At 40.2% G+C, this 15,306-nt stretch overlaps 1 protein-coding gene across 1 annotated transcript in view; it reads left to right on the forward strand.

Moving 5' to 3' along the window:
* Positions 1–519: 519 nt before the first annotated feature.
* INPP5F (inositol polyphosphate-5-phosphatase F) overlaps positions 520–15,306 on the forward strand; it is a 37,524-nt gene continuing 22,737 nt past the window's right edge. Inside the window, exons 1-2 of the mRNA XM_062001550.1 lie at positions 520–686; positions 13,962–14,042. Coding sequence (XP_061857534.1) covers positions 590–686; positions 13,962–14,042 — 178 coding nt within the window. The 5' untranslated portion in view covers positions 520–589. The remainder of the gene's footprint in view (positions 687–13,961; positions 14,043–15,306) is intronic.

The following is a 15,306-nucleotide window of genomic DNA, read 5'->3' on the forward strand; positions in this document are numbered from 1 at the left end:
AGCGCGCTGAGGGGCGGGCGCGCTGAGGAGAGGGCGGGCGGGCGCGCTGAGGGGCGGGCGCCTCTCCCTCAGACTCCGCAGCCGTAGGAGTTAACGATGTTTTTATCCCCGCAGCAGAACGCAAAGCGTCCCGCCGTGGCGCCTCAGCCCGGTCCCCTCCCCGCACCTCAGTGTCTCTGGGGGCTTCTTCCCTCCGCGGAGAGCGGCTGAGGGGTGGCGGCTGCGGGGAGCGGCGGGACCCAGCGGGCGGACGCAGCAGCCCCGCCCCCCGCAGGCCCCGCCTAGCGCTGCGCTGCACCTTTAAGCGCGCGGCGAGGGCCTGACGGGGAGCGTCACGTGCGGCGGCGGCGGGGCCGGAACCCGCGCCAGCGCTCGCGCTCGGCCGGTTGAGCGGCAGCGCCGGGGCTCGCGGAGGCTCCCCGCGGCAGCGCGCGTGCGCGCGCACATACGTTGGGCGCGGGAGTGCGCTGTGTCCCGGTCCTCCCCCTTCCGCCCGGCGTGCGCGCGCGCGCGGGAGCCGCGCGGCTGCGGAGCGGCGGGAGCGCTCCGCTCGCCCTCCCGCCCTCCTTCCCGGCGGCGGCGTGCGAGGATGGAACTGTTCCAAGCCAAGGACCACTACATCCTGCAGAGCGGGGAGCGGGCGCTGTGGTGCAGCCGGAGGGACGGCAGCCTGCAGCTGAGAGCCGGTGAGCCCCCGCCGGGGCTAGGGCCGGAGCGCGCCTCCGTGCCCGCTTCCTGTGTGGGGAAGGGCGGGACACCCCTTTCTCCCTCCACAGGAGCCCCTGGCCGGGAGGAGCGGCAGCTGACAATGGCCGGGCGGAGGGTCGCTGGAGGGAAGGGCGGTGGCGGAGCTGCCCTCAGAGGGCGCCCGGTCGCAGTGCCGAGTCCCGGGTGAGGGCGGGGGGCGGCAGGGCTTGTACGGCTAAAGGATCTCTCTGGAGGTGCCCGCGTCTTTCTGCGGGGCCCAGCCTTGCGCAGGCGGGGATGATCGCCCTGGTTCCCTGAAGGCAGATCCCGGCCGCCGCCGTGCAGGCTGCGCAGCTGGCCAGCGGTGCGGAAGGTCAGGGGTGGCCCAGCGAGAAACCTGCCTTTCACGGGACGAGGGGTTGCTCTTCCTCTTGTATGGTGTGTTTGTTTCCCTACAAAATGAAGTCGGGCTGCCCTTGCCAACTCCCTGTGCGTCACCTGAATAGTTTCTGGTGTTGAAATGCATCTGGTCACCCTCACGGGAGCATCATTAAGTAGGAAAGGGCCATCTTGTGTTGGTGTCAACCTTACATAAGGGATGCTGGCCCGTGTTTCTGAACAGTGGTGATTGCATCTTTCAACAACTGGATTTCGTGGTCTTCTCTTTTAGGAGAAATTGGACAGGACTCTGCACTTTCTAATGACTGTAGGCAGTATAAGTGACAATTACAGGTGGGGGAGTACGTGCTATTAATATCTGTCAGCAGAGAAGGTAGGGGAAACAAAAATTATTGTTGTGTTAATGGGTATTTGAAACAGTGGTAGCTACTAACTAACCTCCCAGAGAGGATATTGTCAAGATGTTTATAAAATGAAATACCATCCTTAGAAATCTGCTTGCTCTAAGTAGTATGTGTAGCTTGGATGTAAAGGATCATAGTGTACCTGCTTGTAAGTTAAAAATGCTCTAACTAGCTGGATGTTTAGCCAAACATGTGGCAGGTTGAGCAGGTGTTACTTACAGCTTTCTAAAACTGGAATCCATGTTATGCTGAAAAAGCCAATTAAGCATTTATATGCCAGGCTGGTACAGAACAATTCATTAGCCTTTGTTTTTCGTAAAGGCTGGAAGAATTTTATACATAAACATCAAATACTATTGTTATCTGTGTTTATCCAAAGAACTGTTTTTTCATACTAGTCTCTCATAGTGTTTTCATACTTGAGTCATGTCCGTGCAATTTGTTCGCATCTCTTAGATGAAATAACAAGTCTATTTTGTTAACAGGGCTTAATCTCGTCCAGCAGCTTCACTTATGGTTGAAAGCCCAGTTACGTTTGATTTATACAAAATACTTGACATTAAACTAACAAACAATACTACTAGTCAAAGAAAGGCATGTTTTCACGGGGCAGAAACCCCCCTCAGTTTTAGATTTGCGTTAGCTATTATCATCTGCATAGACCTAAAAGTCTTATTTGAGCTAGAATAGTAAAAGCACGAACTAGTGAACTATAGTTTTGGGGATTGGTGTTGGAAAGCTTTATTTTTAAAGGCATCAGTCACTTGCTCTTATGCAGCCTTTGCTGTGATTCGTTTTTCTGAAGTCCATGGAGGCCGTGCCGGTGCCCAGCAGTTTGTTCATATGCTGTTGGGCAGCGTTGTATCCTTAACCTACCCCTACATTTTCAGCCAGTCTACATGTGATCTCTGTTGTGTGTGACCTACAGATTAACAAAAGGTACAATGACATTAAAGTCTCTGATGGAAACTCTTGATTGTTAGTCACAATTTCCTATTTTAATGTGCTTGTAGTTTTGTTCCAACCCTGTCTGTGGGTTGTTTTATGGAATGTGGGTTCTGTGAAATGAAGTACCTTAGTATGTTGAAAGTAAGCTGAAGAAAGAAACAGCTCTCAGAAGTATTTCTTGGATCGATAGCCCTTGCTTGTATTTTATTACAAGTTTTATTACAATTTTATTACATTTGGCCATTTATAATCAAGGCCACTGACCGGAAATGAGTGAATGGATTAATTTGTGATGAGTCACTGCTGTATTAAAAAACCCGAACTCATAACTTGCGTTCATTGACGTGTTTAACAGTCCGTCACAAGGCCATAATCCAATTATGTGTCTTCACTTGTTTTTTGGATGCCTCATTTTTGTTTTGTCCCATAGAGGCTGCTCTGAATTTGTCTTTACCTTTTCAATCTGTGAAGGCATAATACTCGGAAACTTTGCAAAATACTGCTTTATGTGATAGGTCTGACTCTAAAGACTTGATGCTAAGCTCTACAGTATTTTCCTCTGTCAACTACAAAGGCATGTTCAGAAATTTGCTCATCTTGAAAGCTGTATTTCTGACCTCTCTGAATCATGGAAAGAACAGCTTGAATTAAAAAAGGCAAAAACCCCTTGGTAAATATTTGCTATAAGCAAAATCTGAGGTTGGCCCTAGTTTGAAGGATGTCTGCCTATGTTTACAAGATATTTCTGGTGACTTTTTTTTTTTTCTCTGAAGTGAAAGCACTAATGAGTCACCTGCAGGAAATCCATGAATCACTTTGGCATCATAGATTTTGTTAGGAATTTAGCTGTCTACAGTGTACTTTTTCAGTGTAGTGAGAAAACATGTGTTCAACCATGCTTTAAACACCTCACATCAGATCTTGATCGGGATTTCACTCTTGGTTTACTCTGTTTACGCTCTGCTTGGCTGCTTCTGACTGGTAGCTCTACAGAGATTACAAACATCGCTTTGTTGATGATGATATAAATTATATATTTATATATGCATATGTATACACATATAGAAAAGAGCAGAAGTATGTAAGACTTTGAATTCTTCTCCCCATTTTCTTGTTGGAGAAAGGAACGAAACTTTTATGGGTGAAAACTTTTGTTCTTGTTGTTCCGACCTTGATAATACTCTGGGCAGCAATGCTAGACTAAATAAGATTAGGAGTAGTTGCTAATAAAACTCTTACTAGTAGTAATGTTGATTCCCACCACCTTAGAGGGAAAAAAACCCCCAAGATATTAAGTGATACTCAGACTGAAATTATTCTAACACTATGTTTGGGGACTCTATGCTCAAAGACTCTATTGCCTCTGCCTGTAAGAGTAAGGTACCTTTGGAGCTATAATTAGAGGTTAATGAATGTTTGTCTTGAACGCTTTAGGAAGTTTGTGCTACAGTACTGACTTTCATCTGTTGAACGTGGTTATGGATCAGCAGCTGAAGCAATGCTTCTTAAATATTTGTGTTTTAATGAGACACGTGTTACTGAACAGTATTTTTGGAGAGTCAGGGGACAGACTTCATGTTGGTGTCTAAGTTTAGTAGTACCAAACTTGAATCACAAATCATAAGGCCAACTAATAGTTGAGCTATATGTGCTTGCCTCACTCCTCAAAATTGTTACAAGAGTCCTGTAGAAGTTAATTGTCAGAATTGTCAGATGATCTTTTGAGGCCCCTTCCAACTCCTACCAATCTGTGGTGCTTTGAATTACTGAGATGTACTTGGCTGTAGACTGGAGGAGAAGAGCAGTTCTTTTATTTGAAGCCTGTAAATGCTCAAGTGAAGACCTTGACCTAAAGAGCAATGCTACTGATACCACTAGATGTTTCTGTAAATGTAAGGCTACTGAATAATCCTGAGCATGTCTCTGAGGGATGATGGCCTGAGCGTTAATGTGTGCTACTGAATTAAGTATTTCATACAAACTGACTTCCTGAATTTCAGTAGTATGTCTTGAAAACTGCCTGTCTCTTCTGGAAAATTAATTCCAAAGGAGATAGTTGTCCCTTTAGAAACATTCTCTCCATGTTTGAGGTTACTTCATAAGGAGATACAGGATGTTTGTTGATGCTTTTTTAGCTGCAATGGTTACTGAACTGTTTTGCACCCCTTGTCTGTTCACTCTGTTCCATACCCCTTTTCAGTTGTGAACGTAACATATTTGTGTATGTGATAAACCAGATGCGAGAAGTGATCTCCATTAGCTGCAACCCAGCAAGCATGTATGATTAAATAATCTTGAGCAGTTGATTCACTGCTTCTGCTTGGTCCTTCTTGCAAATGAGAATAGAGAGAAGACTGGGGGAAAAGGGGTGGGCTGCTGTATATCCTTCATCTAATTTGAGTATTACATATGTTAGTCAATTTTGTAGCTTCTAGCTATAAGGTAAGGTCCTCAAATGTATTTAGCAGAGAGAAATTATTTTCTCCTTTCATGAAGTACGATTTACATTGCAGTTCCATCCATGATTCTTTTTCTGGAGCATAGTAAACTGAAAACTGTGTCTTAAATTGGTTGATAGTTTGCTGTGTCCTACTGCGGTGAGAATTAAAAAAATCCCAAGGTAAAATGTGTAGTTTTCTGTTGAGTCTTAGTAGCAGATGACAAATTGAACAGAAAAAGACTGTTCTTGTCTCCTTTTCCTTTTCCTTATATGAAGGTGTCTGGAAATGCCAGCATTTTTCCAACACAGATGCACAGGTGTCTTGGAATTCCTGCCCACATTGAAATAGCTTTAGGTTTTTGATAAACACATGAAAAACATCTGCTAGCTTGATGTGCTGTTGTTACAAGTTACAAAAGAACCTCTCTACAATAAGTTGCTTACTTTGTGATGGAGGGAAAGCTTCCCCCCACCTCCAAAAGGAACTAATCTGTAATTCAGATGGATTTTTGTGTCTTGTATTTTGGTAGCAGAGATTAGTTAGATCCATCTCTAATCCGATGAGTTAGTGTTAACTGAACAGTGAATAGGAAATTGCAGGTTAACTGTGACTAAAATATTTAGAAGAGAAGGCACTGTTCTGAAGATCTTTCAATTGGGAAGGGTCTGCTTCTGTATCAAAGGCTTGTGATTTTTTTCATCTGTGAATACTGTTGTTCTTGTCAGGTTCTTTCACAGTTCAACACGTGGGTGTAAGGAAACATTAAAACTTTAAGTGACAAGTCTTAAACTTCCTGAACTGTACTAAAAGGTGTGAGCATTTATTTTATGTGTTACTTATGTTCTTTTAAAACAATTATTGTAGTTTGGAATGTGGGTTTTTTAATGGTCTTTAATTGATGCTATTAGGCATACAGGAGAGACGTATGTTGCTGAAGTTGTGCCTCAGAATGGTTATTGCTGTATCTTTGTAAAATGGGAAGTGTTTTAAGACACCCTGAGGTTTTGGGTATCTTCAGGAAGTAATTTGGTGGGCAGTGAGGCATTTGCTGGTAATGGAAGGGTAAAACTGACAATAAAGAAACCCTTTCTCTTGCTTGTTTTCTAACTGCTGTGCTGCATAGCAGCTGCAACTGGAGCCCAGAGATGTCAAGGGACTCTGCAATAACTTCTGCTAAGTAATTCCCTCAGACTATGAAATCTTAGATGGTGGTTCAGAATTTTCATTTAGAAGCAAATTCTTCAGTATAATGCCAAAAATGTCTTAAATATAGCTTCATTAACTACTGAACGTGTGTTTCCAACACTCATTCTGTTAGGGTTCTGTATTGAGACTTAGGGCTTGGAATTTGACAGACCGTACTTCTTTTCCCTCAAACATCTCAAAGATTTGAGACTACTGGTAAAAGCTTTGTTGTCAGTGTCTAGAGCTTTTATGAGTCATGTTTAATGTTATAAAGAACTTGAGTTTTTAATATACATGAAGGTTTTTGGAGAATAAGGCACATTTGCTAACTCAAAATTTACTTCTCATTAAGTGTTAAACTTGCTGTAAACCTGTGATTTAAAAAAACCCAAACAGTAGTTCTGTTCATTGAATGTTCTGGGTTTGTTACAAAAATGCATGTGATGATTGTAATTGAGAGCTCTACATGCACAACTAATTCTGTGATTCTTCAGAACCTGCTGTCCTGGTGTGGTAATATAACTTGATCTGGGATGATGTAACTCTTCTCTTTATTTAAACAAACAAAAAACCTTTTCCCAGAGTATTTTCAGTTGTAATTTAGCCACATCACTCTTACAAGAAGCATTTGAAAAGATCTTAACCAGGAAATAACTTTTGCTTTAACATGGAGTGTGAGAGCAGAGTCCACAGAGGGTGAGGTGTGACCATGGGTAGGTGCAGGTTTTTCTTCTCACTCCAACAGTTTAAACCTTTTATGAAGTGTTCTTGTCTGTGGAGTTAATCCTTCCGGATGATGGACATCACTTCTATTAACTAATCATGTTTGAATGATATTCTTATTTGTAAAAATCATGATATTTTGCATGTCTTCATAGGAAACAAAGTAATAGGATCAAGACGAGAAGAAATTGTTGGACACATTTGTAGAGGAGGAATTTGGAAATTAGTAATATTAATACTCAACAATCAATTGTATGTTCTTGTACCAAACACCTCTAAATTCTCCCCCAATGAAACCCAGGAGAGGATTTGTTTTCTTGAAAAACTGAACGTAAATGAATAGAATTCTACTTGAACACTTAAGTTTTCCTTTGAAGGAAGAAGTCTTACTGGAATAGAAGCCCTGAAACAGCGTTCCTGGTGTCTTTGAGCAAACTGAAAAAAGGCACTTGAACATGCTTTGGGCTGACAAATTTATGCTCTGTTTTGAGTCACGTAGTAAGTCTTTTTCTCTGCTAAAATGTTAGAGGTAGTAGGCAAGGTCATACTGATATGCTGAAGTAAATTGTGCAAGAAAATGCCAGAGTTGTGCAAAACAGAATTCTGAGCCTAATTTAGAAGTACATGACCTTGCCTAAGAAGTAGTTGCAAAATGTAAATAGCAAATGTTTTGGTCTGTCACTGTTAACTTTCAGTTTTTTATCCATGTCTGTTTCTCAGTTTAGGAAGAACAACTTTCTCACCTTTGGGTGATGTTTCAGTTTTTTGCTGTACTGGCATGTTTAAATGCTACATTGCTTGTGGTTATTTGATTAAATAGTTAATTTGTTCCCAACACTTACATAGTGTTTATTTTATCTTTACCTCATCCGTTTAAACCTGCTTTTTTGGTGTATGTTTTACAATGTATGTTATTTTAGTTTGGTAAAACTTGTATGTAACTTGTAAATAAAGATGCATATTTTTGAGGAGTATGCTAAAATATTTCTTACTGCTGTGGTCCATCATAAAGTTGGGAGGCCACTGATCAACAGGATCAAATTCTGTTTGGAGGGCAGATGTTTCGTCCAGTAACTGGTAATAGCAGTTTGTTACCACGTCTTTCTGGTAAAGGAATTCCTTGTGCAATCACTTGTAATACTGGATCCTCTCCAGACAATGGAACATTTTCCATATGTTTTTAAGTTTCCCAAGCAATTCCTGATGACTCAGGGAATTTTATAACTGCAATAGAATACAAAGAAATGTGTTTTATCAAAACAAATAGTAAGGACTCATTTGTTAGGTACTTTCTCTGAGACTTACATCCTGCTTTTGCAGCAGTCATACTAACTTGTATGCTCCCATCCCTGCTGTTGTGTTACATCTGTCACTATACAACCTGAATTGAACTTGAGCTCTGAGATCCTCCTAGTGTGGCCTAGTTGTAGGCTTCTTAAAATGGGGGTGTGTGTGGAGGCAGACTGGGGAGTTGCAGTGACTTCATTTCTTTCTTATAAAGCAAAGCATTTCAATTCTAAGTGATTGAGGGCTCTCAAGACTTCAACACTTACAGACAGCACAAGCTGTATAAATGAAAAAGTAAAGGTCGTTGAAACAGGTGATCAGCTGAAAGGATAACTTTAAACAAGTTGGGGAGAATGTGCAAGTAAAGAAGCTAACACTTCATGGCAATTGAAAGCTTGTACTTTTAAAACTAAATGTCTTAATGCTCCATCTTTCTGCAATTACAGCAGCTTAAATACAAATTTATACATTTGCACTGAAAAGAAAACATAATTAGCCTAAGTTTGCTTACATAAGGGGGCTTTATTTCCTATGAGAGAAAAAAGTTCGAGTTTATACTCTGAAGTCTTCCTAGTTAATTTGTAATCTCTTAATCGTAGCTAATATTTCAGAACACTTTTCAAAGATGAACTGGAACTTGCAAGCAGACTCTTGAAAAACCACAAGAGCTCATAAGGGTCAAATAGTGCTACCAATAAAGTCTTGTAGTTGTCTTTGATCTAAGGCAGATACAATTTAAACAAAAAAACCCCTCAAATCTATTTAAAAATCATATTGAAGTTTTTTCTTCCAAGTTAATGCTCCAGGTGTCAAAAGTTGTATTAGCAGAGGTGAAAGCTTTACTTCAGCTGTTTACAGCGGGTTACTCAGCTTTTACTCTATATAAAATATCAGCTCTTTCTTAGTGAGAATGATTGTAACAATTGCTACTCTGACAGGCTTGGGAAGAACTTTTGAGAAATCCAATGCATTTCTGTCTCAGTTTATATACACTTGCATATGAACTGAACCTGAATTTCTGTGATATTTTGCATGTGCACTCTCAGGAAACACTTTCTAGCCAAGGTCTGTTGCTGAAACTCAACTAAATTTGCAGAAGGTAAGAATATCCTTCCTGAACTACAGCAAGGTGTTTAAAAGCCGTATAGCTGAGATGCTGAGGGACAATGGGTCAGTGGTGGGCTTGGCAGTGTTAGGTTAGTGGTTAGACTCCATGATTGTAAAGGTCTTTTCCAACCGAAGTGATTCTATGATTCTAAGGTTGGAAAATAAATAGTACAGCTGTTTGGTGGGTTGAACCATGAAGAGGCTCAGTACTAAGGGCTAGATTGAGGTGAGTACAAATGAAGTCTCCTTTCTTCCCCCAAAGGAAACTAACAGCTCTCCAAACTCTTCAGAGTTGCTGAGTCATTCAGTGTTGAGCAAGTGGCTTATCCCAAAGCAGTGGTTTGTTTTCTTGCTGTAATTTGTATGTGACCTAGGCTCAGCTTTGCTTGTGGTAGGCCAGAGAGAGAGAGCTAGAAAGTATTTTTGGCTTTTGATGCTCTTCCAAGTTGCTTTTGTATCACCTTGTTTGGGTTCCATTTATGTAAACACAAAGAATTAAAGCAGCTTTGTATCATTGTGTGGCCCTGCATCGCTGCTGGTAAGCTCTGAGGGGTGGTGATGGAAGTAATCAGATCAAAGCTGGTTTTGTTCTGAATTTGTGAGGAAGCTCTATTGTGCTGCAACTACAATGCTGATACAATCACTGTGAATGGTAAATCTATCACAAGTGATTATTAATCTCTGGCAGGAATCAGTAAAAGAGGCAACAGTTATCAATAGTTTGAAATCAGTTAGCAGAGTAAGGGAAAGAGGGAGCAGTTTTGTACCTTGGAGTGAAAACTTGGTGTGCAAGCACCTACCTTGGAGAGTACTAAGGGCATATCTTAAGGCCTATCAAATCCTGGTAATTATTTCAGATTAAAACATACTGAAGACACCAGAGAACTTGCCAAGTCAAGGGAGATCTTCCATTGGGCACAGCTTGCTGCTCATAGTGACTCTTTCTGTACACAGCTTCCTACCTTCTGATTTGAAGAACAATGACTATTTTGGCAGTGTTCATTAACACCAGCATAATACTGTAAGAAGTCTAATTCAGTATTGTGTTGCAGTTTCAGATGATGTCTTTATTCCTGGCCATCTGAGTTTCAAGAGATCACTAGATGACTAGTATGACATCTTTAGGAAAATAAGTTTGTGTGGGGGATCATGTAGCTGTATTAATAAATTGTATTTCACATGTATCTTGGAGCATTTGATGTGTTTTGGGTGTGAAGTCCAGCATTTCATATGATAGAGCTTGTGGTAATTAATTCTTACCGATAAGGCACTCATTGAGGAAGAAATCAAACTGGCCATGTATTGTTTCAGCAGTCAGAAATCTCATGTATGTTACCTGGTAACTTTTAACTGAGAATTTTCTATTGTCTTTTGTCTGATTAGTTTCAGTCTTCACTTCAAAAAGATATAAATACCTGCTCTAACATGTATACCTGTCTACCAACTTATGCTGCCTCTTAGATTCTGGTCTATTTTACAGTTAAAGACTTAATCGCCTACAGACTTGTAGCTAACTTTCTTGGATCTCTGCATATTTAAAATTGGTACAGAGGCAAAGATTCAGTGGTTATAATTTTCAAAGATGTGAGGTGGTGGCTGAAGAGTTGAAAGACTAAATGACTGCAATCAAACAATCCTGAACAATTTTATGCTATTAGACAAAAGTTGGAGATACATCTTCCAAAACAAAGAAAGTGGGACTGCACTAATGTGAAAGCCTATATTCTTTTGAGTGGAGATGTGATCTTTTAATTTGGTTCATCCATCTTACATTTCTAGGGTGTACTCTTTAAGAGCAAGAGCTTCATACTGGTATTTACTGTAATGATATTTACTCAACATGATTGGGTGTTGTCTCTGAGTTGATCCAGCTGTCATGCGGGCAACTGAGTTATAATGAGTAACAAAGTTCTAATCAAAAGGTCAGAACCAAATGTGTTTTATAGAGTTTAAATTTGCTTGCTTCTTTGCTTTCACATATACTTTCCTACAGAAAGCACTCTAGAAATAGTCTAAGAAAAAAAGAATCTTGTGATGCTGTCACCAAAAAAGTAAGTGATTCCACAGCTGTTGTTTTTTCACAGCTTGCAGGCATTTCTCCTGTAAGACTTCTTCACATCTAGGTTTTTTTGGACTCAAAACCAAAAATGTTCATCTCCTCAAATGCTGCTAAATGTGTCTTTTTCCCCTATGCCCTGCCTTCCCCATGGAAAATGTTATTGAAATAGTCAGCCTTTTCTGTTAGTAGCGTGATAATCACACTTACCTCAGTGCTGCCCAGCTGGTGGTGGATCTGTATTTGCTGTCTTGAATATCGTAGTGCGATGTGTGTTTAACTCCAAATGTGTGGGTTGTTTTCCAAAGCTCATCTCTGCTTTTAAGTGAACATAAGAGTCAAAGTATAGAGCTGATTCTCATTGTGCCTCTGTACTACTAGAGAGAAGTATTGCTGTAGAAGTTTTGGACACTGCATAAGACTATGTCTGGGACTATGTATGTCAATCTACAAAACTAACTGAACAGCTACATAATAAAGACCCACTTGTCCTATAGTCCCCATTATCAGTTTCCTTATGTCTTTTTGTAGGCAAGTCTAAACTGTAAATTCTGTATCTGTAATTAACCCAGACCCTTGTTTTATCTTTTTTTCTTTCTTTCCCCTCTTGTAAGCTACTAGAAGAAAACCTCTCTTATTATCCAGAGCTTTCTTACTAATACTTCTTGTCATAGCAGGAAATGAATGGCTTAGACTTAGATAGTATTCTAGATTACTGAGTTTGTAGTAGCTATGGTAAGCATTCAGTGGTTTGATTCCTTAAATGCCTCTTGTGCCTAGCTGCTTTTTGACTGCTTTATGTATCTTGCTGGTTTCTAACTCTCACAATGGAATATGAATGTGGAAGTCAATTGCAAAGATAGCCAGAAGTAGACGAAATCTGAGAGAATACAGCTTTAGGAAATTCCTAAGGTGGGAAGACATGACTCTGGGTTTGTGTGGGTGAACTGGAAGAGAATGTGGAACATTTGGGAGTTACCTTCCTGTAAGTTTGATAGTACTGATTTTTTTTTTTTTTACTCAGTATACAGATGCTCTTGCACATTATTGGGACTGAAACTTGTTTTGTATGAGCACAAGTCTTTGGGATACGGATATGAGTTTGGGTACTTCAGCAAGGTTGGAGGGTAAATCAGGTTGTTCATGCTGCTACTCTCACTTGTTTCTTGGTGTATATCAATCTGTATTGGTCTCCTTAAGAGCTTCATTTAATTATGGCATGATTCAGACTAGTTTCTCTGTGAACCAAGTAACTATCTGTAGCACTCCTCCAGTGAAACTGGAAGAACCAGGAGTTTCTCTGCAGTTAGAGTCCATGAAAGGATACAGATAGTACATTAAATGTAGCTCTATACTGCCTCCTGCAAACATCACTTTAGATTCTGCGACTCTGTGCTTTTACTTCTTGCTAGTCTGCATACAAGCATGTATGATATATCCCATTTGAATGAGGTCAGTTTAGGTCTGCCCTGACTTAAACTGTTTCTCTTGTATCTCATGTAAATGCTTGTATTTAATGCTGAAATTAGCTGAGTGTGGTTTACCATTAAATGCTGAAAGCTGGGACTAAGTATGTGTCCGTTGAATAGCTCATTGTTCTTGGAAATCTCAATTACAAATGCTTCAAGGAGGATACAGTGCTTGAAAAGAAGTATGTTAAAAACCCCGAACAGATAAACCCTGGACTGTCAGTTGTCACCTGCAGATCTCAAACTCCCAAGAATGTGAATGATTTGTACTCTTCTGTATCTTAAGATACAGTGTGAGTTTGTTCTTTCAAGTGTTCATTTGCTTATACCAGGAACAAAGATATTTAACCTGTTTAGAAGTTAAAACTGGAGAAATTCTTCTACCTTGGAGCAACTGAGTTTTGGTAGAAAATAGAAGCTTCTAATCATTCTTGATATAGAAAAGCTTTCCTCTCTCTGCAAGTTCCTTCTCTCCTACACAGATACTAATTGCTTTTAAGGATTTCTTTCCACTTGAAAGACTTGACTTGTGCAATTTTTTTCTCTTCCACGGTCTTGAAGTCTTGAACAGGTACTACACCACTTCTAGAAACTCTTACTGAGTATCAACAAAGTGTGTCTGTGTGACCACAGCATACTCTCAGTGTTTATATGGTCTTACTAACATGCATCAAGAGATGGCTTGAAGCGTGTTGAGTGGAGTACCCTTCACAGATTAGAAGATTGATAGCGTTGCCTTTCTGCTTTCGCTTCTATTTACTATGTAGTTCACTGGAATTTCTTAACAGTAGGAGAACTAGAAACCTAAACCTACTCTGTGTACCTTGGTATTCTGTGTAGGTTTAACAAAAGAGGAAGAGTGTGCGTGTGCCTGTATATAGAAAGAGGATATGAAACTAATAGTAATTGGATAGGTGTGGAAGAGGACTGGGGCTGGAAGTTAACGTGCTAGGTTGGCGATGCTGTGTTATTAACTTAATGATCTGTATTCAATTTCACTACAACCATGTACAAGTTACAAATTCTAATGGATTTTAGAAGAATGAACTCTCCATTAACTGAATTCCTGTAGCCCAAACATGTACATCTTGTTTTTCTGAAATAGCTGGGAAATTTATGGGGTAGGACTTCGAAGTGGAAATTTAGTAAATTGATCATAGCTGCTTAGTAACAAGCAAAGATTGAACAGTATGTGTATCTTATTCTTGTTGCAGGAATCATGTGTATTTTTTTACATTAACTTTGTTTTTTTCAGCCACTGATCTTCTTTTGGCTTGGAATCCCATTTGTCTGGGCTTGGTAGAAGGAGTCATTGGTAAAGTTCAGCTTCATACAGGTATGTTGTTGGTTCTGGTTTTTTTTACTGCTAATGCACTTTAAAACAAAGTCAGTGATCCTACAAAGAATACTGCGTAGCTCAAATGGAATTGCGTAGTGTTCTTTGCAACTCCTCAGCTGTGGCACAGTGCAAAAACTAATGATGGAAGTTTCCATAGAAATACAAGGCTGGGATTCACAAAGCTATATCAAAACCACAAGAATAATTACTGCCTTGGTAAGTGATGATTTGAAAGTGAAAGACACTTAAACTTACTTATAGTTACATGTAAGAGATAGCTAGAAAATAAAAGCAGGTGTAGAATTCATTGTGTTTTAATGTTGAGCCTGTCTTTAACTGATTCTAGTAACTTCTTCTTGTAAAATGAATTTAATGTTCTTTTAACTTTAGTTAGATGAAAATTCTTCTAGCCATAGAAATATTTATTTTTATATATACTAGCATTGTCTGGAAAGATTCTTGTGCTGGTAGAGCTCTGGGTGTCTATTTACTTACAGGTAGGAAAGTGAGCCAAAAACTCAGTTTCACTTACTGTGTGCAGTTCTTTTTGTGAATGTTTATACCCTGAATTTGAAGTAGTGCCTGGCAATATGATCAACATAGCTGAAGTTTCAAGTGTGTTCCAGGATAGCAGGATGGATTAAGTACTGAAATGGGCCAAGTGTTTGTAGTCCATTGAGTAGAAGCAGATGAGTCAAGATGGTAGTGGCATACTAGGAATAGGGGAGGAAGGAAAACAGAGGCTGGCACACCACTGCATGACGATACGACACATTTAATTCTAGGAAATGCTTTGCTCCAGTTACTGTAACCCCTAGGTTTCACTACAGAGCCCATCTCTCCCATTAAGTTCATGATCATCATTCCAATTGCATCATTTCCTCCTCTTTGAATTTCACCTGATATTTTTGTTTGTCACTCTAGAGATCTATTAACCATCTTTTTTCAAGTCTAATGATATGAAGTGGTTTGGATTCTGCCATCTTGCATTTTCATCCCCTCGTCTAGATTGTCTGTGCTGTTCATGATAAATGTTGGCTAAACTCCAACAGTGACCTCTTTCTGATGTGGGAAAATGCTCAGTGATTGTTTTTTAGCATGACTTTTTATGTTGTGGGGTTTATTTTTTGTTTTTTTACACCAAGCACTTAGGTACACAAAGGCCTTCCTCTGTCTCTCTGGGAAGTCAAATATAAAAGCCTTTGAAGAAGGATCTTATCAGATGCTTTCTGGAATGTCTAGTATATTGTGGCACTTAAAT

The sequence above is a fragment of the Colius striatus genome, chromosome 8 (genome assembly GCF_028858725.1).
Source record: "Colius striatus isolate bColStr4 chromosome 8, bColStr4.1.hap1, whole genome shotgun sequence".
Taxonomy (NCBI): domain Eukaryota; kingdom Metazoa; phylum Chordata; class Aves; order Coliiformes; family Coliidae; genus Colius; species Colius striatus.